Source organism: Impatiens glandulifera, chromosome 8 (assembly GCF_907164915.1).
Source record: "Impatiens glandulifera chromosome 8, dImpGla2.1, whole genome shotgun sequence".
In the NCBI taxonomy this organism is placed as follows: Eukaryota; Viridiplantae; Streptophyta; class Magnoliopsida; order Ericales; family Balsaminaceae; genus Impatiens; species Impatiens glandulifera.
The window spans coordinates 12,047,488-12,071,220 of record NC_061869.1 but is presented as its reverse complement, the minus strand read 5'-3'; the positions used below and the strand labels follow the sequence as shown (position 1 = coordinate 12,071,220).

The window sequence follows — 23,733 nt, the reverse complement described above, 5'->3', positions numbered from 1 at the left end:
ATAAAAAGAGATTGTTTAGATTTATATTATTTTTATTTTAAATTTAAATTTAAGTTATAAAAAAATAAATATTTTAAATTAATAAGTTAAATAATATAATTAAAAATAAATTATTCCAATAAAAATATTTTAATATAAATATGGACTTTTAATAACAAAATTATCATTTTAAAAATAAATTAAAGCCTGGATTGGAGTTTTTTAAAAAACTTAGAGGGAGAAAAAAATAATAATTGGTGATGACTTTAAGAATGTGATGATCATTTTTTATAAAAAACTTTTAAAAGAGTATTAATATATATAAATAAAAAATAAAATAATTTAAAATAAAAGATATTTTAGTATTTTAGTTAATACAATGATACAATTGTTGAGAAAAAAATGATTGATTGGAAAATTGATTTTTGTTAATTTTTTAAAACCAGCCTTAAGGTCATTTGGGCAAATCAGTTTTCAATCAATCACATCGCTCCTTTCATTAATAAAAATACTAAAATATTACTATTTATTTTAAATTATTAAATTTTATTTTATTTATATATATCAATACTCTTTAATTTTTTTTTTTTTTTATCAAAATTAATCATTATTTTCACAAAATCATCAATAATTATTATTTTTTTTCTCTCTAATTTAAAAAAAAACTAATCAAACAAATACTAAATACAATACCAAAAACATATATTTTCATTAAATATAAATTTAATTATAATAATATTTATAGATTTAGTTAATCCATATAATAAATTAAATATAAATTTAGTTATGGTGTTATAATGTATTAAAATAAATAAAAAATAAGAAGTCTAAGAAACACGATTGAATTCATGATATCCACCAACCCCTGCATATCGGCTTCCTATAAATGAAGAACACACCACTCTGCTAATCTTGCGTCTGCCCATTTCTTCTTCTTCTCTATCTCTCCCGAGAAACCCATTTCTCTCTTTATCTTTCTCAAGGTAACGCTTTTGCTTACCCTCTAGACCCTTTTCTGTTTGTCACCCATGTTCTTTTACTTATGTTGTCACTCTTCCCACTTCTCAATCATACCCATGTTCAGATCTGTCGGTGTCTCTAATTATGAACTTCTACTTCACTGCTGTTCTTCTGATTTCAATCAGATCCAGTGATGAATGAATCTATTTAGTGTGTTCATGCTTGGATTTACTGTGGATCTAGCTATCTAATTACTGGAATAAATAAATCAATCAATAATAATAATAATACTAAAAACTTATCTGAATAGTGGATCTAGCTTAACAAGATCTGGGTTATAATGGGTTAGTTCAAGAATAAACTATTGTCACCCACTGTTAAAAAAAACTTGGATCTTGCTTGATCTGAAGTTATTTCAATAATCAAGTGGTTATTTGAGAAAAAAGTAATTTTGATTCATGATTTGAACTATGTGATGATAGATTTGATAGTGGGTTCAATCAATCAACTTGATGTTGTTGGGTTTCTTAGCTTAATTTTGTGTTTTGATTTGAACTGTTTTAAGCAGAAAAATGGCATCACACATTGTTGGTTACCCACGTATGGGTCCCAAGAGGGAGTTGAAGTTTGCGTTGGAATCATTTTGGGATGGGAAGAGCAGTGCTGAGGACTTGAAGAAAGTGGCTACTGATTTGAGAACATCAATTTGGAAGCAAATGGCTGATGCTGGTATTAAGTACATTCCCAGCAACACTTTCTCAAACTATGATCAGGTTCTTGACACAACTGCAATGCTTGGTGCTGTTCCACCGAGATACAATTGGACTGGTGGTGAGATTGGATTTGATGTTTACTTCTCAATGGCAAGAGGTAATGCTTCTGTTCCAGCTATGGAGATGACCAAATGGTTTGACACCAACTAGTAAGTAGTAGTCATAGATAAACCTTTATTTTGATTTTGATTTCTTGGCTTTTTTATGATAGATTACTGAATTTTTGTTTATTATGTAACAGTCACTTTATTGTTCCTGAATTGGGACCTGATGTCAAGTTTTCTTATGCTTCCCACAAGGCTGTTAATGAATACAAGGAAGCAAAGGCGGTATGTTTTGTTTATTATAAGCCTACCTGATTTAGATTTTACCAACCTGTTCCATTTGTTATCTTTCGAGATTAGATTTTGTCTTTCTTTTATTTGCTTTCTCAAGTTAACAAAATGGTTCACAATCTGTTCTGATACACATCTTGAAACTATGACTGCCATTGTATATGTTTATCATAGTTCTTTCAAGCCAATCGATCTAATTTACCAAGTTTTTGGAAATTAGTATTTAGTCACAATTTTATTCACTATCATGATTCATTTGGAAAATTTTGTTTTTTGGATCATGATTCAAATTGTGATTTTTGTCAAAACCAGATCACGATCCACATATAAAAGTATATAACAAAATAGTCCTGTCCTTGGGATCCATTTCCATATGATTTCCTATGTCAATCTTCAAACTGGATAGCTGAAGGATGATCTGTTTTTGGCAATCCAAATTCTACTTTATCATTGACAGCTTTGCTTGGAAACAAATTTTGTTTTTGTTTTGTTTTCATCTTGAATTGATTGTGAAATGCTTCTTTCTTGTGCAGCTTGGAATTGATACCGTTCCCGTGCTTGTTGGCCCTGTATCCTACTTGTTGCTCTCAAAGCATGCAAAGGGTGTTGAGAGATCATTTTCTCTTCTATCTCTTTTGGACAAGATTCTCCCTATTTACAAGTGAGGAACTTAAAACACTGATTTCTCTTTGTTTAACTTTAGGAATAAAATTTGTTATAGCTAAATTTAAGCATCTTCATTGCAGGGAGGTTATTGCTGAGCTCAAAGAAGCTGGTGCTTCATGGATTCAGTTTGATGAACCCATTTTCGTTAAAGATCTCGATACTCACAGTTTGGAAGCATTCACTGCTGCATACTCTGACCTGGAGTCATCTTTGTCTGGTCTGAATGCTCTTGTTGAGACTTACTTTGCTGATATTCCTGCTGAGGCATTCAAAGTCCTAACCAGCTTAAAGGGTGTGACTGCCTTCGGTTTTGATCTCATTCGTGGATCCCAGACTCTTGATTTGATCAAGAAGGGTTTCCCAGAAGGAAAATATCTCTTTGCTGGTGTGGTTGATGGAAGAAACATCTGGGCCAATGACCTTTCTGCATCTCTTAGTATCTTGGAGTCTCTTGAGGGCATTGTGGGAAAAGGTAAACTATTTGTTTTTCTCTTTCAAATGTTGAAAACACAACCAGTTTCTATACCAATTCTGGTCATAACCACAATCGAGATTCCACCCACTTAGGTTGAATTAGTTTGATTCTCACCGTAAAGGACCTTGATTGAAAAATAAAATCCTGGTTTAAAAACAAAATCAATCATTTCTATATCACATTAATCCTTTTGGTCCTGAAATTTAAGAACACTAAAACGTCAAATCCAATTGAACTTGGCTTCTAAACCGATCAATCCAAGAATAGCCTGTGTCATAATGAATAATTGACTCATGAAGCCGGTTCTGTCTTGCAGATAAGCTTGTGGTTTCCACATCTTGTTCGCTCCTCCACACTGCTGTGGACTTAGTAAACGAGACTAAGCTGGACGAAGAACTGAAATCATGGCTGGCATTTGCTGCACAAAAGATTGTTGAAGTGAATGCATTGGCAAAGGCATTGGCTGGTCAGAAAGATGAGGTAACTTTTGTATTTATAGTTTACTAGATTGCAGAAAATTTATTTTCTTATCTATATTTTAACATGTTTGTGACTTAAAATTTTTCTTCTTTTCCTCAAAAGGCATTCTTCTCAGCAAATGGTGCAGCCCTAGCATCAAGGAAGTCCTCACCTAGAGTTAATAATGAATCTGTTCAGAAAGCTGTATGTAGTTTTACTCCATTTTTATTTACACCTAAAATGAAATTCAGCATTTATGTTACTAAAATCGTTTGGTTTTTCAGGCGGCTGATTTGAAGAGTTCTGATCATCGCCGGGCAACCAATGTTAGTTCTAGATTGGATGCTCAACAGAAGAAGCTTAATCTTCCTGTCCTGCCCACAACCACCATTGGATCTTTTCCTCAGACCGTGGAACTCAGAAGAGTGCGAAGAGAATACAAGGCTAACAAGTAAGTTAGTTCTGATAATTGAAACGTTTTTTCTTCCTTTTATACCTTCTATAAGCATCTTTTTAGATGTTAATATCACTTTAAAATCTAACTATTTTAAGATTCTAACTAAGCTATTACTTTTGCGAAAGCTTATACGATTTGTTCTTTTGATGAGAGAACTTGTATACATATTTTTTACACACCATTGTTTGTCATTTTCAATATAGTCAAGACTTTTAATTCACTGGTATTATTTTATTTTGATAATTCCACTTAAAATCTAGATTTTAACCGCCTTGGTTATCTTTCCATTTGATATTTTAGGATTTCGGAGGAAAACTACATCACTGCTATCAAGGAGGAGATCAACAAAGTTGTCAAACTTCAAGAAGAGCTTGACATTGATGTCTTGGTTCATGGAGAACCAGAGGTAGGATTTGAGTCTGAAATTTCTCTTAATAGTACGAAAAGAGTTTATAATCTAATATTGATGGAAGTATCTTTTATGCAGAGGAATGACATGGTTGAGTACTTTGGAGAACAACTTTCCGGTTTTGCATTCACTGTCAACGGTTGGGTACAATCTTATGGTTCTAGATGTGTGAAGCCACCAATCATCTATGGTGATGTGAGCCGTCCCAAGCCTATGACTGTTTACTGGTCCACTGTGGCCCAAAGCATGACATCTCGACCCATGAAGGGTATGCTTACTGGTCCAGTCACCATCCTCAATTGGTCTTTCGTCCGTAACGATCAGCCCAGGTAAATAAAATGACCAAAATACCCTTAGTATTTAAATTTTTTAAAATATTACGACAATCTATCTAAGTATACTCTTGTTTCTTCTAGATTTGAAACTTGCTACCAGATTGCCTTGGCCATCAAGGACGAAGTTGAGGATCTGGAGAAGGCTGGAATTACAGTTATCCAAATCGATGAAGCCGCTCTTAGGGAAGGTTTGCCATTAAGGAAGGCCGAAGAAGCTTTCTACCTTGATTGGGCTGTCCACTCTTTCAGGATCACCAACTCTGGGGTCCTTGACACCACCCAGGTCTGATTATTTGTGTTAAATGGCTAAAATATTTTTATGTTGTAAAATGTTATATAAAAATATTGAATAATGTGATTGGTGCAGATCCACACTCACATGTGCTATTCTAACTTCAACGACATCATCCACTCAATCATCGACATGGATGCTGATGTCATCACAATTGAGAACTCCCGTTCGGACGAGAAGTTGCTGTCGGTATTCCGTGAGGGAGTGAAGTATGGTGCTGGAATCGGTCCTGGAGTGTATGACATTCACTCGCCTAGGATTCCTTCCACCGATGAGATTGCAGATAGGATCAACAAGATGCTTCAAGTTCTGGAAACCAACATTTTGTGGGTTAACCCTGATTGCGGGCTCAAGACCCGTAAATATCCTGAGGTCAAGCCGGCCCTTGAGAATATGGTTTCAGCTGCCAAGCTGATCAGGACCCAGCTAGCCAGCTCCAAATGAGGGAGTTTCCAATCATATTATTGATTGTATGAGTTTTCAAATTATTTCCCTATGATGTAGAAGTAGTAGACTTTGCCTATCCACTACCATTATCTTGTATTGCATTTTGTTTCATTTTCTCTTGTTTTCTTTGGATAATCATCCTTAAAGAAGTTTATCAATCTATTATCTATCAGCTTTATAATGCCCTGTTTGTTTGGTCTTTTTTCTATATGATTAGTTTTGATTATTTAATCATATTTAGAAGATCTAAATAACTTCTTATAATCATCACAAAAGTTCACTGCACCAAAAGTCTAACAAACAGCCACTTGAAGAGAAAAATCCTATAAACAGAATCAAGTGAATAAGCCAATCTGAAAGAGAAATATATTACATAATTATTTTAAATTAATTTGCAAATCATTTAATTTTATTTTAATAACCTTATAATAAATTTTTGCATTTATGTTATTTGTTGGTTCTATTATTAAATTCAGTAAAGAAAAGAAAAATGATAGTAGCTCAAGAAAAGCAATTCACCACACTAAAAATAGACATTACTTTTTCTTATCTTATAGGTGATAAAATCTCTTTACAAACCAGTTTTTTTTTTTCAGATGAGTATATAATATATATATTATTACCCTTCAGTGGTTCATAATTTTTTTTTTTTTTTATTATTTATTATTTTATTTTTTAGTTTGAGAAATGTTAGAAAACAAAATTACATTTTTCCCTTTCCTAATAAAAAGTAAATGATATGACATGAAAATTAATGACTTAATAAATATATATGACCAGTTCAATTCAGGCCCATAAAATTGGGCTGCCAAACAAATTATGAATTGGGTTGGATTTTTAAGTTTAAAAAATAGGATTGGACTACTTATATATTAGAGAAGAAACACATATAAGTGGGCTGCCTTAGAATGACTTTACCTATATGACCATAATATTGTACGTGATATTCATTCCGAACTGTTCCATTTTTATAGAGATTGATGTATGATTTTTGTATTTTCGTCTCGATTTTATCCCGTTTTTGTCACGTAATACAAATAAACACAATTAAATATTTATAATACCAATCATATATTTATTAATTTTTTATATTTTATAAGAATTTTAAATTTATTTTTTGTAATAATATAAAATTTTTAAAAAAATAATTAAAAAATATGATATAATGGGTACCCATTTACGAAATCAAACCGAACAAAAATAGTATAGTAATAAAATAAAATTTCACGAAGTAGAACGGAACGGTGGAATGATCGATAAATGTATGTACCGTACATTACTTGAACCAATCGGTTCGGTTCCTTCAGGTACCCGACCCGTCCGGGCTAAAATGCCATGCCTAAATGTACTCTATGCAGGATCCAAGAGTAGAGACCGGCCGGCAAGTATCAAGAGTTAGAGACTAGAGACAAAGAGATTAGTCCATTACATTTTTTTTTTGCATGAACTAGTCTCTCACACACACTATACATTACTAATTAATTTCCTAAGATCTAGATCTTGTTTGCTGGAGACGAAAAACCCAAAGCTCCTTCTTGCCGACCTAGGAAATAATTATTAAGATTCTTTCATTAATTATTCTATAAATAGAGTACCATTTTCATTTACAAATCATATTCATAATTCTCACTAACTTAACTAATTCCAAGATCAATCATAGTTTTATAATAATATGGCCTCATACTTTAACCTATTCTTTGCTATTGTCATTTCCCTTGCCATTCTTTTTCCGATCACTATCATCGGAACTGACTTCGTCGTCGGAGATTCTAGTGGATGGACAGTAAACTACAACTATACAGCTTGGGCTCAAGGCAAAAAGTTCTATGTTGGAGACAAACTAGGTACACTAATTCTTTCCTTTTTTTCGTCCAGTAGTTTTTAATGTAAACGAGGTATATTATGTCTTGAAATTTTAATGTCACGGGTTAGATTTATATTTATAACGTTTTAAGTTGAAATATAATTGTAAGAGTCATTTCTTTTAACTTAGATTATGTTCGAGGCATCCTTAAGGTTATGAACATATATATAGTGATAAAATGATTAGATAAAACCGAAAGAAAACATTAAACAACATTTTTGTAGTGTGTTCAACTATTATTTTTTTTCAGTGTTCAACTATCCGAAGGGGAGCCACAATGTTTTCAAGGTAAATGGAACGGCTTTCGCTAACTGCACAAAGCCATCACTAGATCTAGCGATGACCTCGGGAAATGATGTTATAACCCTAGCTGCCGAGGGAAAGAAGTGGTATATTTGTGGTGTGGCCAACCACTGCAGCGAACTCAATCAAAAGCTTGTCATCGATGTCTCTAGTGCGAGTCGATTCTCCTCCATGTCTGGCCTCCACTTGGCTGTACTTGCAATGACCGCGATACTGGCTGTGGTCCTAGCCTAGAGAAATTTTTATCATATATATGCATTATTCATAAGCTTAATACAATTTACAAGGGTAAAGAAGTGTGATATTGTTCCACATGAATTAACTAATAATAATAATAATACTTTGTCACATGAAATATTGGATTTGAGTATTGTACAACTTTAATTTATATAAAGAGTACTATATATATATATTATACTAACATATTTTATATATATATATATATATATATATATATATATATATATATATATATATATATATATATATATATATATATATATATATATATATATATATATATATATATATATATATATATATATATATATATATATATATATATAAAGACACATAAATCATTGACCGGTTTAATAGTGTCAACAAAACTTCGGGTACTATTATATAAAAAAAAGATTGAACCTGACGTAAATCAAACCAAAACCTTCTAATTTGTAGTCACACATGTTACTACTCGCCACTTATCCACGTTGATAGAACGCGACCCTAATGAGTTTCACCTAACGAAGAATCGACTCGAGACCAAAACTTACTTTTGATCTGGAGTCAGACGCGCTACCATGCATTGTGCCACAGATCCATATTGATATCATATTAAATAGTTAGTTTTATTGATTTTGGCAAATAAAACCCGCCCTAACGAGTTTCACCAAATGGAGAACAAATCCTATGTAAAAGAATTGCGCCACATATCCTTATTGATGTTGAGTTATGAAGCCTACATTTATAATAAACTCTACAATAGTTAATTAAAGTTTATTGAGTTTGTATTTGAGTTTAGGATTAGGCCTGACCAATTGTTATTTATGTTTTATTACATGAATGGTTATCCATAAATATATTATTATTAAGGGTTTTTATTGAGTAGACAAAATCTAGAGAGATAAAGTGTGAGGCAAAAATTTTATATTTCTTTTCTTCTTCTTCATAGTGAAATCTGGTGGCGGTTGAAGTTGACGTAGCTCATTTGAGTGAACCACTATAAAGTTGTGTCTTCTTGTGTTCTTTTTTTTTTCTTACGTTTTTACAGATTGTTTCAAGTAGGTCAAATTTGGGGAGATCCAAATCCTAACAACTTGCATTAGAGCTGATAGACTAGATCGGAGTATTGAAAACGATGACAAGCGAGAACAGTATATGACACGGGATTGGAAGAATTGATGGAACAGATTATGCATTCTAGAGGATGCAGATTGATGATTATCTCTATGGAAAGAAACTTCATTTTCCTTTGAGTGAAAAACTAGAGAAGATTGATGAAGCTGAATTAGAAACTCCATAATAAACAAGTTTTGAGAGTTGTCCGATTGACGCTAACCAAGACGGTTGCTCATAATGTAGGAATGGAGAAGACCGTCATGTGTCTGATGAAAGCTCTTTCTGATATGTATGAGAAATCATCTACTAACAACAATATACATTTAACGAAAAAACTCTTTTACTTAAGAATGATTGATGGTACTTCTGTCACTACTCATTTAAACGAATTCAATACAATTATTAATCAATTGATATCTATTGAGATTGATTTTGGGGTGAAGTTAGTGTCCTAATTTTATTAGCATCTCTACCAAATAGTTGGGAACATATGAGGGTAGAAACTAGTAATTCAGTTGGAAATTCTAAACTAAAATTTATTGAAGTTAAAGATCGTATTTTTGCTGAAGAGGTTCGTAAAATTGATTTTGGTAAATTCAGTTTGGGCACCGTATTTTTGTTGAATGTTGAAAATAGAGGTAGATGTAATGATAGAAATTTCAACCGAGGTAAGAGAAGATTTATGTCGAGGAGTAGGATGAGTCAATTCAAGTTTGGGCAGACATTTGATTGTTATAATTGTGGTAAACAAGGTTACTTAAAGAGAAACTACAAAGCACCAAAGATAAACGATGATGATAAAAATGATGTAGTTAACGCAGTTACAGAAATTGTCACTAATGCGTTGCTTCTATCTGTTTATAGTCCGATAAATTCATGGATTTTGGATTCGGGAGCATTTTTTCATACCACTGCCCACAAAGAATTAATAGAGAATTATGTGACTGGAAACTATGATAAAGTTTATTTCGTAGATGGCGAGCCACTAGATATTGTTGGCATGGGGGACACAAGTTGAAGATGACAAACAATTCTGTTTGAAAGATTAATAAGGTGAGACACATTCTAGATTTAATGCGCAATTTGATTTATGTTACACAATTTGATGAAAATGGTCACAATTTCAGTTGTGCAAATGGTGCATGGAAGGTGACTAAAAGAGCAATATTCGTTGCTCGAGGTCACAAAACTAGAACATCATACACGACTTCAATATATAGAGACACATTTTCTATTGTTGTTGATGACTCAAAGAAATGAGTTATGGCATTGCAAGTTAGTCTATATGAGCGAAAAATGGATGAAAATTCTTTTGAAAAATTTTCAGATTCCAGAACTGAAGTCTGTTGAACATCAGTTATTCGAATACTGCATTCTTGGAAAATAGAAACGAGTGAGTTTCTTAAAGATTGGGAAGGAGATCATGAAAGAAAGACTAGAGTTGGTACACATTAATGTGTGGGGACCTACACATGTTTCTTTTATTGGCAGATCACACTACTACGTGACTTTTATAGATGATTCGACAAGCAAAACGTATGAGTTTACTTTATGAAGAACAAGTCTGATGTATTTGTTATTTTCAAGAAGTGAAAGACTTTGGTTGAAAATGAAACAAATTAGAAGGTTAAGTGCTTGAGATCCGACAATAGAGGTGAGTACATCGGTTCAGATTTGAGAGAATATTGTGATGTAAGTATGATTAGTATGGTGAAGACTGTTTTTCGAACACCTCAAGAGAATGAAGTAGCTGAACAGATGAATCAAACATTGAACGAGCATGATAGAAGCATGAGATTGCATGTTGGGATGCCTAAAACCTTTGGGAAAAAGCTATCAACACTGCTACCTACTTGATAAACAACGGACCCTCTATTCCTCTTGAATTTAACTTTCCTGAAGAAGTTTGGAGCAATAAAAATGTAAACATTTCTTATTTGAAAGTATTTAGTTGTTTATCATATGTTCATACTAATGAATGTGATAGAAGTAAGCTTGATCCAAAGTCTTATAAATATTTTTTCATTGGTTATGATGATATTGAATTTGGTTATCGTTTCTGAGATAATCAATATCGAAAGATCATTCATAGAAGAAATGTTATCTTCAAAGAACAAGTTCTCTACAAAGATTGTGTTGGGAAGACATCAGATGGTGATTCTAAATTGGAAGAGACTGGTACAATCGATTTGAGAGATTTTTCTGCTAAATATATACTGATTGTCGAAGAAGACCAATGTGTTATTGAAGATGAAATCTTTGAGAACGTGGTCCCAACGGAAAATCAGCAAACACCGGTAATAGAATTGAGAAGTTCGTCAAGAAATCAAAAATAGTCGAGAGGTGATTCCCATCTCCGAACTATATCTTATTGACAGATAGAGGCGAACCTGAATGCTACGAGGAAATAATATAATTTAATGAATCAATTAAGTGAGAGTCTGCAATGAAAGATGAGATAGACTCTTTGACGTCGAATCAAACTTGGGAGCTCACTGAGCTACCAAAGGAAAAAAACACTTCACAACAAATGAATTTTCAGGATTAAAGAAGAACATGACAAAACCATGAGGTACAAGGAAAGGTTGGTTGTGAAAGGATTTCAACAGAAGGAAGGTATTGACTACAATGAGATCTTCTCTTTAGTGATCAAATTGATGACAATCATAACTATTTTGAGTTTGGTTGTGAAAGAAGACTTTCATATTCAACAAATAGATGTCAAAACTTATTTTATTCACGGTGATTTAGATGAAGAGATTTAAATACGACAAGCACAAGGATTTGAAATCAAAAAAAAAGATGAGCTTGTGTGTAAGCTTCAGAAGAGTCTATATGGTTTGAAACAGGTTCTAAGACAATGATACAAGAAATTTGATAGCTTTATAAAAAGTAACAATTTTTTAGGTGTGAAGCTGATCATTGTTTCTCTATCAAGAGGTTTGATAAATCGTACATTATTCTACTCCTCTACATTAATGACATGTTGATTGCTGGAGCAAACTTGTATGAGATTAAGAAGCTAAAGAAAAAGTTGTCTGAAAAGTTTGCAATAAAGGATTTGAGTGTTACAAAACAAATCATTGGGATGAGAATTTTTAGCGATAAAAAAATTCTTAAACTTTCACAAGAAGAAAATGTGAAGAAAGTTCTTAGCAGATTCAACTTGTACGATACAAAACCAGTTTCTACCCCATCAGCTAGTCACTTCAAACTATCTAAAGATAAACCGTCTTTAACCGATGATGAGAAAAATTACATAGACACTGTTCTGTATGCCTATGTCATTAGTTGTATTATGTATGTGATGGTTTGCACACGACCAGACATATCACATGCAATGGGAGTTGTTAGAAGATTAATGAGTAACTCGAGTAGACAACATTGATAAACAGTAAAGTGGATACTATGATACTTAAGATAAAGTATGAGTCTCACTTTATGTTTTCAAAAGTCTAATATGGATTTAGAAGGATATGTTGATGCTGAAAATGGTGGTGATGTTGATGCTAAAAATGGTGGTGATGTTGATAGTAGAAAGAGCATGATAGGATACATCTATACTCTAGGATGTACTAAAATTAATTGAGTTTTAAAACTGTAAAAAAATGTTGTTCTTTCTAGTTGCGAAGCAGAGTATGTTGTTATGATAGAGACTGCTAAGGAGATGATGTGGTTGCAATTCATTTTACGAGAATTGAGTCATGACTACGAGGGAAATGTGTTGCGATGTGACAGTCAGAGTGTCATTCATTTGGCAAAGAATCATATTTATCATGGTAGGACAAAGCATATACAATTTGTTATCATTTCATCCGATCAGCTTTAAAAGACGGAGTGTTAGCTCTTAAGAAGATTCTCAGGAGTGAGAATCTAGCTAATATACTGACGAAAGTTGTGACAACAAGAAACTGAAGTTGTGTGTAACTTTAGTTGGTCTTCTTCGTTAAGACATCAGATGGAGAATCGCTACCAATCGAGAGATGATAAAGTTAGTCTTCAAGTGAGAGATTGTTGAGTTATAGAGCCTACACTTATAAAAAATTCTTTAATAGTTAATTAAATTTTATTGAGTTTGTATTTGGGTTTGGGCTTGACCAAGAGTTATTTATGTTTTATTATATGAATGTTTACCCTATAAATATGTTATTATTAAGGGTTTACATGGAGTATAAATAATTTTAGAGAAATAAAGTGTGAGGCAAAAACTATGTATTTCTTCTTCTACTTCATAGTGAAATCTGGTGGTGACTGAAGTGGACGTAACTCATTTCAATGAACCACTATAAATCTGTATAATCTTGTGTTTTTCTTTTTTGCATTTTACAGATCATTTCAAGCATGTCAGATTTTGGGATCCAAATCCTATCCAAATCCTAACAATTGATATCGTGTTAAATGGTCAGTTTGATTAATTTTGGTGAGTTTCATCAAACGAAGAATCAACTCGAGACCTAAACATATTGATTATGCCAAAGATCCATATTGATATCATATTAAATAGCTAGTTTTATTGGTTTTGGCCAATAAAACACGCCCCGACCCTAGGTCAAAAAAAATTGCACTACATATTCTTATTGGTATCAAATTAAATGGTCAAATAAAAAAGAAATGCAACTAACGTGATTCGAACCCATAACTTTCTAATCTGGAGTCAGACGTGCTACCATGGCACATTCACCACAGATCCACGTTGATAGAATCCTCCCTTAACTAATTTCCCCAACTGGAGAACAGGCCCTAGTCAAAATAATGTTCCACATATCCTTGTTGATATCGTATTAAATGGTCAATTTGATTAGTTTGGTGATATCGTATTAAATGGTCAATTTATTAGTTTGGTGAGTTTCATCAAATGAAGAACCAACTCGACGTGCTATCATTGTGTCACAAATCCATATTGATATCATATTAAATAATGTTCCACATATCCTTGTTGATATCGTATTAAATGGTCAATTTGATTAGTTTGGTGATATATCGTATATTCGTATTAAATGGTCAATTTATTAGTTTGGTGAGTTTCATCAAATGAAGAACCAACACGACGTGCTATCATTGTGTCACAAATCCATATTGATATCATATTAAATAGTTAGTTTTATTGGTTTTAGCCAATAAAACCCACCCCGACCCTAGGTTAAAAAAATAAAATTGTAAAAGAAATGAACCTGACGTGAATCGAACACGCAACCTTCTGATCTGGAGTCAGACGCGCTACCATTGCGCCACAGATCCATATTGATAAGGTATTAACGCAAAAATTAGATAGTTTAAAAATGTAGCCTAAATAATTTCTAAGATAAGTGATGATAAATATATTTGACAAGCAATCCCCATATTACAAATAAGTAATTTGTTTTTCTCTCTAATACACAGTTACAATAATTAATTTACAAAAATCTATAAAGTTCTTGTTGGCTAGCTAGCTAGAGACAAAAACTTCAAAGTTAGCTCCTAATAATTCTCTAGCCGACCTTAGAACAATTCTTCATGGTTCGACAAATACAATAATAATTAAAATCTACTTATTTAAATCCTCTTAAATAATCTATAAATAACCAACCAACAACCTTCATCACTATTAGCAATTCCAAGATCAATTAATAATTGATATTTAATATGACATCTTACTATTATAACCTATTATTTGTTCTTACTATTATTATATTTCCAATGACCACCACCGGAACTGAGTTCATGGTAGGAGGTGATTTTCTTGGTTGGGACATTTTTACCAACTACACAGATTGGGCCCAAGACAAAGTGTTCCATGTTGGAGACAAGCTAGGTTCATTCTTAATTCATGGACTCTTTAAAGTATAATTGTAATATAATTTTCTACATTATTAATTTTTAAATGTGACTGTGACAAAATCAGTGTTCAGTTATATAATCTCGTTCCACAATGTTTTCACGGTGAATGGATCTGAATTCGACAATTGCACTGTCCCGCCAATAAACGAAGCCTTGACCTCGGGGTATGATATCGTAACCCTAACCAGCCCTGGCCCGAAATGGTATATTTGTGGTGTTGATGACCATTGTAGCTTATTCAACCAGAAGCTTGCCATCAATGTTGAGAAGAAGTTAGGAAAAAGTTCTTCTCATGGGACCTCAGCCTTCATGTCTGGTTACTTAGCCCTTGTTTCCATGGTGGTGGCACTGGCTATAGTCCTAGTCTAGAGATCTTAGATCATATGCACTATTCATTAGTTTGTTACAAATTAGGAAATTATAAGTAATAATATACATCCATATGTGTCACGAAATGTATTGACTAGTATGTTATATATTATAAATGTCTTGTTGAATTTATTGGAAAAATGAATCAATGTCATGAGTTTTTGATTAGTTAGAGAAATAAAGAGAGACTTATTGAATTATTTCAGTACATTTACTATTTTATTTTGAAATCAATTCGCGGTTATAAGTACAACATAAATTTTTAACCTTGTTATTAGATGATCCACATGTTACTAGTCACAAAAAAAAAACCGCGATTAAGTTGACAAAACTAGACCAACTTAATCCGTTAATACCGATATCTACTATAGCTACGAGTTATTTTGGTTAGAAATTTTTAAAAATTGATATAAAGCGTCTCAATTTCAATTTTTGTTTATCTTACATAACTGATAATAATCAAACCGACTTATGAGAATATAGTTTTGTATTTACTTAAAAATTTATTTATAACACGTGACCTTAAAATAAATAGAGCATTGTGAAAATTATTTAAGCACTATTTTATAAAAATACTAATGTCGAGATAACTTTATTTGAGAATAAATGTCAATATTTTATTTATAGAAGATTAAATGTTTGTAACTATAAATATATTAGGTAGTGTTTAATAAATATATTAAATTGAAAAATTGACTTAATTGAACTGAGAAAAGACAAGGGTACGTTGTTTTAAAATATTTTTCATTTATTAATATAAATATTTTTAAAAAAAGGATTCTAATCATGTTCACAGGGTTAACTATCTTGATCTCTTGTAATTTAGAGTGTTATTAATGGGAATTGAAATGATTTGATCATTTTTTATACTAACATAATTCTGTATACAGAAAACTTGGAAGAAATTATGACTGTGTAAATATTTTTTAAGAAATAGTGTGTAATTTGAACCTTCATTGGGATAAATATATATGGTGGGAGATCATATTGCAACTTAACCAGCACACTTATTGGATTCCATCTTTTTGGGCGGATTTAGTATCGTTTTCATTTCCTTGGATTGGTTAGTGTTAAAAACCCATTTTAAAATCTAAATGCATTTTTAATGTACTTATTCGTCAATGCGATTTCCTACCGATCCTAGTAATTGGTACATTTGTCAAAATTGGGAAATTTGAAGAAGTTGCGAAAATCATCAATTTTAAAACAAGTTAATTTTCTATTTTGTTTTGTTTATTCTTTATGTTGGGATATCAGGAGATGAAATATCCTTTAATGGAAGAACAACAACACCGAATAATGCAAAAATGAAATAAAGCAACTAAAGAACACAAACACAATATTTATAGTGGTTTGGCCAAAACAGTAGAAAATTATTATCAAGAATGTTACATAAGTATTACAATAATTCTCTCACAGTTACAAATCACACCCAACTCACAATGAAGCGAAACTGTCAAGACAAATAATTAATTTTCTAAAGTACTCGACTGCACATTTAAATAAGCCTCAGTTAGATCCATATTAATTTCTTGTCAAAAACACTTAAGGAGCCTCCAAAATATATTTTTATCATTTATTTGTATTTTCATAACAAAAATATTTAATTTTCTTTTATGTTAATCTTATTTTTTTTGGGTTGAATATATTATTTTCTTTCATCAAGATAGTGTATTACGAATATATCATATTTGTAATATTGTAAATCCATTTTGAACTTTTATTTCGATGTCATTTTCATTTTATTGTTTCCTTTAATCCTCCATAATTGAGAAAATGAATTTACAATATTACAATTCTAAAAATAATCTCACCCTACCCTACGGGTTTTTGTCATTAAATTTGTTAAAAAAATAATTAAAAATTATTCTTTATGGTAGAATTATTTGTGCATGACATGATCTCACACACATACTAAATATAGTAAGAATTATTGTTGGCAGTAGGACGAAAAACCCAAAGCTCCAATAATTGTTGCCGACCTTAGACCAACTCTACATTGAGGCTCGACAAATACAATAAAAATGCTCCACAAAGCTAAAACCTACATCTTTACAATATCTCCTCTCATTATTCTATAAGTAGAGTACAATTTATATACCACTATACTTACCATAGTCACAATCATATAATTTGCAAGAATTAAATATTTTATGGGATCTTTCTTTAACGTCATATTATTCGCGGTTAATGTGGTGATTGTCGTCGGTGCTCTTTTTCCGATGACCACCACCACCGGGACTGAGTTCATAGTGGGAGATAAGTTTGGTTGGACTATTCTCTACAACTATACAACTTGGACCCAAGATAAAGTGTTCCATGTTGGAGACAAGCTAGGTAATTATAGATCAATAATTTTTTTATGTTTTTTTAAAGGAAATACTTTTCAATGAGAAAAAAACATTGAGAAAATCAGATTACTTACAAATTAGTCATTACATGAATTTTCATGACTTAAGAAAAAAAAGAATGCATTATAACTCTAATTATCAAGTGTATCTTAGCTATTTGTGAACCTTACTATTGAATTTGTGATCAAAATTTAAAACAACTATAATGTAATTACCAAAATTAACTTGGCTTTAAGCCTAACTAACTAATTTTCAGTCTTCAACTATCCGAATTTCCTCCACAATGTTTTCAAGGTAAATGAAACCGCCTTCGACAACTGCACCAAGCCGCCACTAGACCAAGCCATGAACTCGGGGAGCGACGTTATAACCCTTGATACCCCAGGTAAGAAATGGTATATATGTGGTGTCGCGGACCATTGCAGTTTCTTCAATCAGAAGCTCGTTATCAACGTCGACGTCATTGTTAATGACGAGGAACCGCTAGGGAAAAGCTCCACCGGTGGGTGTTCCTCTATTTCCGACAATTTGGTTGTTGTTTTCATGGTGGTAATACTAACTCTAGTTCTAGGCTAGAGAAACAATTCTTGATTAGGAAATATATACGTTATTTATTTTCAATTGCATTATTATATATGTGCAATAAACGTTTTTTAATTGCACCAAGACAACAATTAAATGTATGAAAATGTATAATTTATTGTATTATGAGTTCAATGAAGTGTGGAGTTAATTATTTTAATTAGTTAATAAATATGTAAAAGAAAATGAAGAAAAAAGTTTTTGAGAATAAAAAAAATCAGATATACTATAAACATATATAGACCCATTAACGCGTTATATAATCTTTATCAATATCTAATATTTCTACAAAATACTATTTTCATTTATAATATAATATTATATTATTTTAATATTATAATATAATATCTAATATTACATTAATCTAGCTAACATATACAAGTAAGTTAAAATTAATTTAAAAACAAATTAAACAAGATTAATTCATTAATTATAATTTAATTTTAAATATTAAAAAATTTAATTTTATATTTTAATCATATTAATAATTGGATAATAAGTTATTTAGATTAAATTAAAATAATTTGTTATTATGTCTTAACTATTAACATTTGTTATAGATATAAATATAAAATCCACAGCTGCAGACATGTAGTTGAATTTTGAAAATTCTTTTTTATAATTGACTTAAAAACTATTTTTTTAAAAATATTTTACTTGGGTGTTATTTAGATAAAATTATGTTTTAAATATATTTTAATTGTGTATATATTAACAAATTTAATAATATTTGTTAAATTCAATTTTACTAAAACTCGAAGCTTCAAGTGTTTTCAATAGTTTAAGGATTTTAAAATTAAATTTTAAACATTAAATTATCTTAGAGGATTCGAGAAGTACATATACATGCCGTCAAGGCTGATACATGGTAAGCGCAACAAGCCTAAGAGCGAGGGCAGACCCAAATCAAAATTTACCTAAATATATTATTAAATATATAATTGATTTTATTGTTACGTGAAGCATCATATGTGTAAGCAAACGAAGACTAATTGTATATATAAATATATTGAGAGAAGAGAAGAATATGTACCTTACAATATTTATATAAAAAAAAGGTTGGTCCATGGATGGCAACAAATTCGGCTTGTCTAAAATGAACCTCCTCATCAAATCAACAGGTCATCTTGACTCAATTATATCATTTTATCATTTTAAATAATAAAATGAAAATTTGAATATCACATCTAAAACTATCAATTGCTCCTAGCTTTAGACAATAATTATTTTTGATCAATTCCAAATAGTTCACACTAATCTGAGACTAAAAAAAAAAATAATTGTCCACGAACTATTTTGACTATACATAAAATTCTGGATATCCATCAGTTCGAGCCCATCCTTTCTGATCACATAATAATATATAATATATATATATATATATTATATTATATTATATTATATTATAGGAAAGGTATTAATATCCACAGTACTTTAAATTCTATTGTCCCGGTTAAATTTAACCGTTACTAATATTAGTTCTAGTAACGGTTGTTTAACCGTTACTAATATTAGTTTAAGTAATGGTTTTCAAAAGCCCTTGTTGATACTAGAAGAGTATCAATAACACTCGTTTCTGTAACGAATGATAACGACGATAAATGTCGTTACAAAATGTCATCAGTAACGGTTTTAGGGCTTTCAGTGATATGACTTTCGCTCTTACTAATACTCCTTTTTTACGTGTGTTATACAGGACCCGGCCCTGGGTAAAGCAACCAATGCACTTGCATAGGGCCCCCACTTTTATAGGCCCCATTTTTTTATATTTAATAATATTATTTTTTCCTCTTTTTTCTCCTTTAATATTAAATATATATTATAAAAATAACTTTTATATCTCTTTTTAGTCTCGTATTATAATATATTAATTATTTATATTATATTTTATTAATTAATATTAAATTTTTTTTTTATTACTATTTTAAATATTTTAGAGGTCCAAAAATTTAAATTTGCATAGGGCCCCCAAAATCTCAGGGCTTCTCAAGGTGCCTGGTGTTATATAAAAAACAAATGAAAATATTAGTATTAAAGAAAAAAAAAAATCAATGAAAAGTGTCACTATTAATCTTATTATACAAAATAAACAAAATTTTCAAAATTCAAAAACTAATAATTTGTTTAACAAAAAATGATTAGTTAAAAAGTACATAGGATGTAATTAATAATATTAATTGGAACTAAATCTTATCAAACCTTTTATTTTTATTTTTTTCATGTTATTTTTTTTTTTGTTTTTATGTTTAATTATTAAAATAAAAAACTAATATTTAAAAGGAGATACTTAATTTATTGAGATTTTTGAAAACTATGATTTTATCACCATCATAATTAATTATATTTAAAAATTTTCAAAGTAAAAAGTAAGACTACTAAATTAAATGAAATTGTTTTAGATGAATAAAATGATTCTTGTGATAAGATTTAGATTAAGTTAACTTTTTTTTTTTTTAATAAACATGATTCATTTTGACCTGAAAAAACGCACATACAAAACAAATCAAATACTACTGGACTCTTAGAACATCTCCAACCGAATTCCATACCCAAATCCAAAATGAGTTTTCAGTCATTTTACCTCCAATTGATACACATTTTCAAACCTAAAATGAATTTTCAGCCATTTTCTCTATATTGCAAATGCAAAATATAGGTTTACACTGTTCATCAATCTCAAAACATTTTTTTTTCAAATTCAACCCTTATATTTAATTTAGGTATATTTTATATATTAAACTTTTTTATATAATTTATTATTTAAATTTATAATAATGTTAAAAAAATTATAATAATGTTTAAAAATTATAATAATGTTTAAAAATTATAATAATGTTAAAAAATTATAATAATAAATATTATTTAATGATATTTTTTTTAATAATGTTTATTCAAACATTAATATATGGGCTTATATTAAAAAGTTATAAAAGGTGATGTAAAAAGAATATTCTTTTTGAATTTGAGAATGAGAATGAATTTTTCGGTTGAAAAAGAATGACTGTTTATGTGACATTTACACAAAAATGAATTTAAAATAATTTTTTCGGTTGAAAATTGTCTTAGCAAAAACAAATCTAAACTCTTCATTTGGGACAGTGGAAATCTGTGCTAAAACACTGTGTGGGGATGAAACACTACAACAAAAATGATTTTTACCGACACATAAATCAATATTTTGCGGCGTATAACAAGGAAATTTATTGGCATATAAATTAGTGACAACTAAACATATATTTAGGCCAGAAAATAGATTTTATGTGTCGAAAAGACTTTCCGACACATAACTTTGTGTCGGTAAAGTGTAATTTATGAGCGATAGAGAGATTTAAAAGTAATAGTTTCGCATTTAAAAAACAAATTATATTGAATTGAACACGCAACCTTCTGATATAGAGTCCGACGCGCTATTATTGCACCTTTACATAGATATCTTACTAAATTATCGGTGTTATTAGTTTTGGTCAATAAAACCATCCATAATAGTTTCATCAAAGGGAGAACCAATATTAACTAAAAGAAAATCGAACTCACAACCTTATGTTCAAAAGCTGCGCCACATATCCACAATTATATACCATCAATGAGTTTCACCGCTACCATTGCACCACAAATCCACGATTATACACAATCTGTTACAACTTTAAATGGTGACCTCGGTCTTGGCTTGATTGTGGATGGCCATGACCGAGATGTGCCTGAAAAGAGTGTCGCGGGCGTGCGACATGGGCACCACAGATGCGAAGTGCTAAGTGTCCAAAACTTCTATCGTGGCATGAATGTGGAATACCAGGATCGAGAGAATGATGTTAGCATGCGTTTGTCTTGGCATGATGTGGAGTACCAAGACCGAGCCTGAGTGTGGTTGTGTGTGCGACCTAAGCACAAAAGGGTGACAACTGGTGCATTGAGAGGATGCTCGAGAAAGAATCAAGCTAACTTGTGACGATTGTGAGAAGAACCGGAAAAGTCGGCATGATGGGCAGATGTGGCGGAAATTTTGGGAGGAGTTGGGTTTGGTGGAAAACGTGGGCATAGTGGGCGGTTACATCCCACTACTTGTAGTTAGACCCACGTCCAGTAGCCCAACAACAGTTAGAACCGATGGAGGAAGTGAGACTGGAGTAATGGGGCAGTTAAGACCCACTACTTGCAGTTAGACCCACGTCTAGTCGCCCATCAACAGTTAGGACCGAGGGAGACCCACGTCCAGACGCACAACAATAGTTAGGACCGAGGAAGACCTACGTCCAACAATAACTGCCAGGCGGTTTTTCCCCACTCTACGGAGTTGGTTATTTTCCTTTAAGCTGATTGTTATCCATAGGGCTATAAATACCTCTTGAGCTGCACAAGGACATTTGGTTGAGTTTTGGTAGAAAAATACCCACAGCTAGTGAGAGTCCTTTTGTGTGCAATCAAGAGTGTTTGTAGCCTCTTTGTAATTGTTATTTGTGAGCGAAATAAAATTATAAAGTTGGGCGTGGACCATAATTGTGTGTGTTCTCTTTCCTGCATACTTATTGATTATTGTGAGTTACTTGTTTATTTCTGGGTGAGAAGTAAACCTCGGAGTTGGCTGATTGTTTTGGTGTGCGAAACAAGCCGCACAAGGGTGAAAAATTAAGCAAAAATCCGATGCGTTGCTTTCCCTTGTGACACCATCCATAATGAGTTTCACCGTTACCATTGCGCCATAGATCACGTGAATCAAACACGCAACCTTCTGATCTGGAGCCAGATGTGCTACCATTGCGTCACGAATCCTCTTTGATACACTATTACCGACATATAAATTAATGACAGTTAAACATATATTTAGGCCGGAAAAAGAGTTTTTATGTGTCGAAAAGACTTTCCGACACATAACTTTGTGTCGGTAAAGTGTAATTTATGAGCGATAGAGAGATTTAAAAGTAATAGTTTCGCATTTAATAAACAAACTATATTGACTTGAATACGCAACCTTCTAATATAGAGTCCGACGCTACTATTGCACCACATATTTACATAGATATCTTACTAAATTTATTAGTTTTGGTCAATAAAACCATCCATAAAGTGTAATTTATGAGGCATAGAGAGATTTAAAAGTAATAGTTTCGCATTTAAAAAACAAATTATATTGAATTGAACACGCAACCTCCTGATATAGTGTCCGACGCTACTATTGTACCACATATTTGCATAGATATCTTAATAAATTATTAGTGTTATTAGTTTTGGTCAATAAAACTATCCATAAAGGGTAATTTATGAGCGATAGAGAGATTTAAAAGTAATAATTTCGCATTTAAAAAACAAATTATATTGAATTGAACCCGCAACCTTCAAATATAGAGTCCGACACGCTACTATTGCACCACATATTGCATAGATATCTTACTAAATTATTAGTGTTATTAGTTTTGGTCAATAAAACCATCCATAATAGTTTCACGAGAAGGAGAACCAATATTAACTAAAAGAAAATCGAACACACAACCTTCTGTTCAAAAGCGCCACAAAAAAATAAAAAAAAT

At 31.4% G+C, this 23,733-nt stretch overlaps 4 protein-coding genes and 1 non-coding gene across 5 annotated transcripts; 4 read left to right on the top strand and 1 right to left on the bottom strand.

Moving 5' to 3' along the window:
• Nucleotides 1–810: 810 nt before the first annotated feature.
• Nucleotides 811–5,775, top strand: LOC124911335 (5-methyltetrahydropteroyltriglutamate--homocysteine methyltransferase 1-like). Its single transcript, XM_047451803.1, has 12 exons — nucleotides 811–962; nucleotides 1,508–1,861; nucleotides 1,954–2,041; nucleotides 2,581–2,708; nucleotides 2,794–3,185; nucleotides 3,505–3,668; nucleotides 3,771–3,851; nucleotides 3,932–4,098; nucleotides 4,405–4,510; nucleotides 4,592–4,842; nucleotides 4,930–5,131; nucleotides 5,216–5,775. The coding sequence occupies exons 2-12, from the start codon at nucleotides 1,512–1,514 to the stop codon at nucleotides 5,582–5,584; spliced, it is 2,298 nt and encodes a 765-aa protein (XP_047307759.1). The 5' UTR covers nucleotides 811–962; nucleotides 1,508–1,511; the 3' UTR covers nucleotides 5,585–5,775.
• A 1,484-nt stretch (nucleotides 5,776–7,259) lies between these two features.
• On the top strand, nucleotides 7,260–7,988 carry LOC124913005 (blue copper protein 1b-like). The gene is made up of 2 exons (XM_047453631.1): nucleotides 7,260–7,431; nucleotides 7,702–7,988. Exons 1-2 carry the CDS (start codon nucleotides 7,260–7,262, stop codon nucleotides 7,986–7,988), a joined length of 459 nt encoding a protein of 152 aa, XP_047309587.1.
• A 6,270-nt stretch (nucleotides 7,989–14,258) lies between these two features.
• Nucleotides 14,259–14,330, bottom strand: TRNAW-CCA. The gene has a single exon. It is a non-coding gene; the product is annotated as a tRNA-Trp (tRNA).
• Nucleotides 14,331–14,768: 438 nt separating this feature from the next.
• LOC124913004 (blue copper protein 1b-like) lies at nucleotides 14,769–15,278 on the top strand. The gene is made up of 2 exons (XM_047453630.1): nucleotides 14,769–14,883; nucleotides 14,974–15,278. Exons 1-2 carry the CDS (start codon nucleotides 14,769–14,771, stop codon nucleotides 15,276–15,278), a joined length of 420 nt encoding a protein of 139 aa, XP_047309586.1.
• Nucleotides 15,279–17,431: 2,153 nt separating this feature from the next.
• On the top strand, nucleotides 17,432–18,205 carry LOC124913003 (blue copper protein 1b-like). Its single transcript, XM_047453629.1, has 2 exons — nucleotides 17,432–17,615; nucleotides 17,886–18,205. Exons 1-2 carry the CDS (start codon nucleotides 17,432–17,434, stop codon nucleotides 18,203–18,205), a joined length of 504 nt encoding a protein of 167 aa, XP_047309585.1.
• Nucleotides 18,206–23,733: the final 5,528 nt, after the last annotated feature.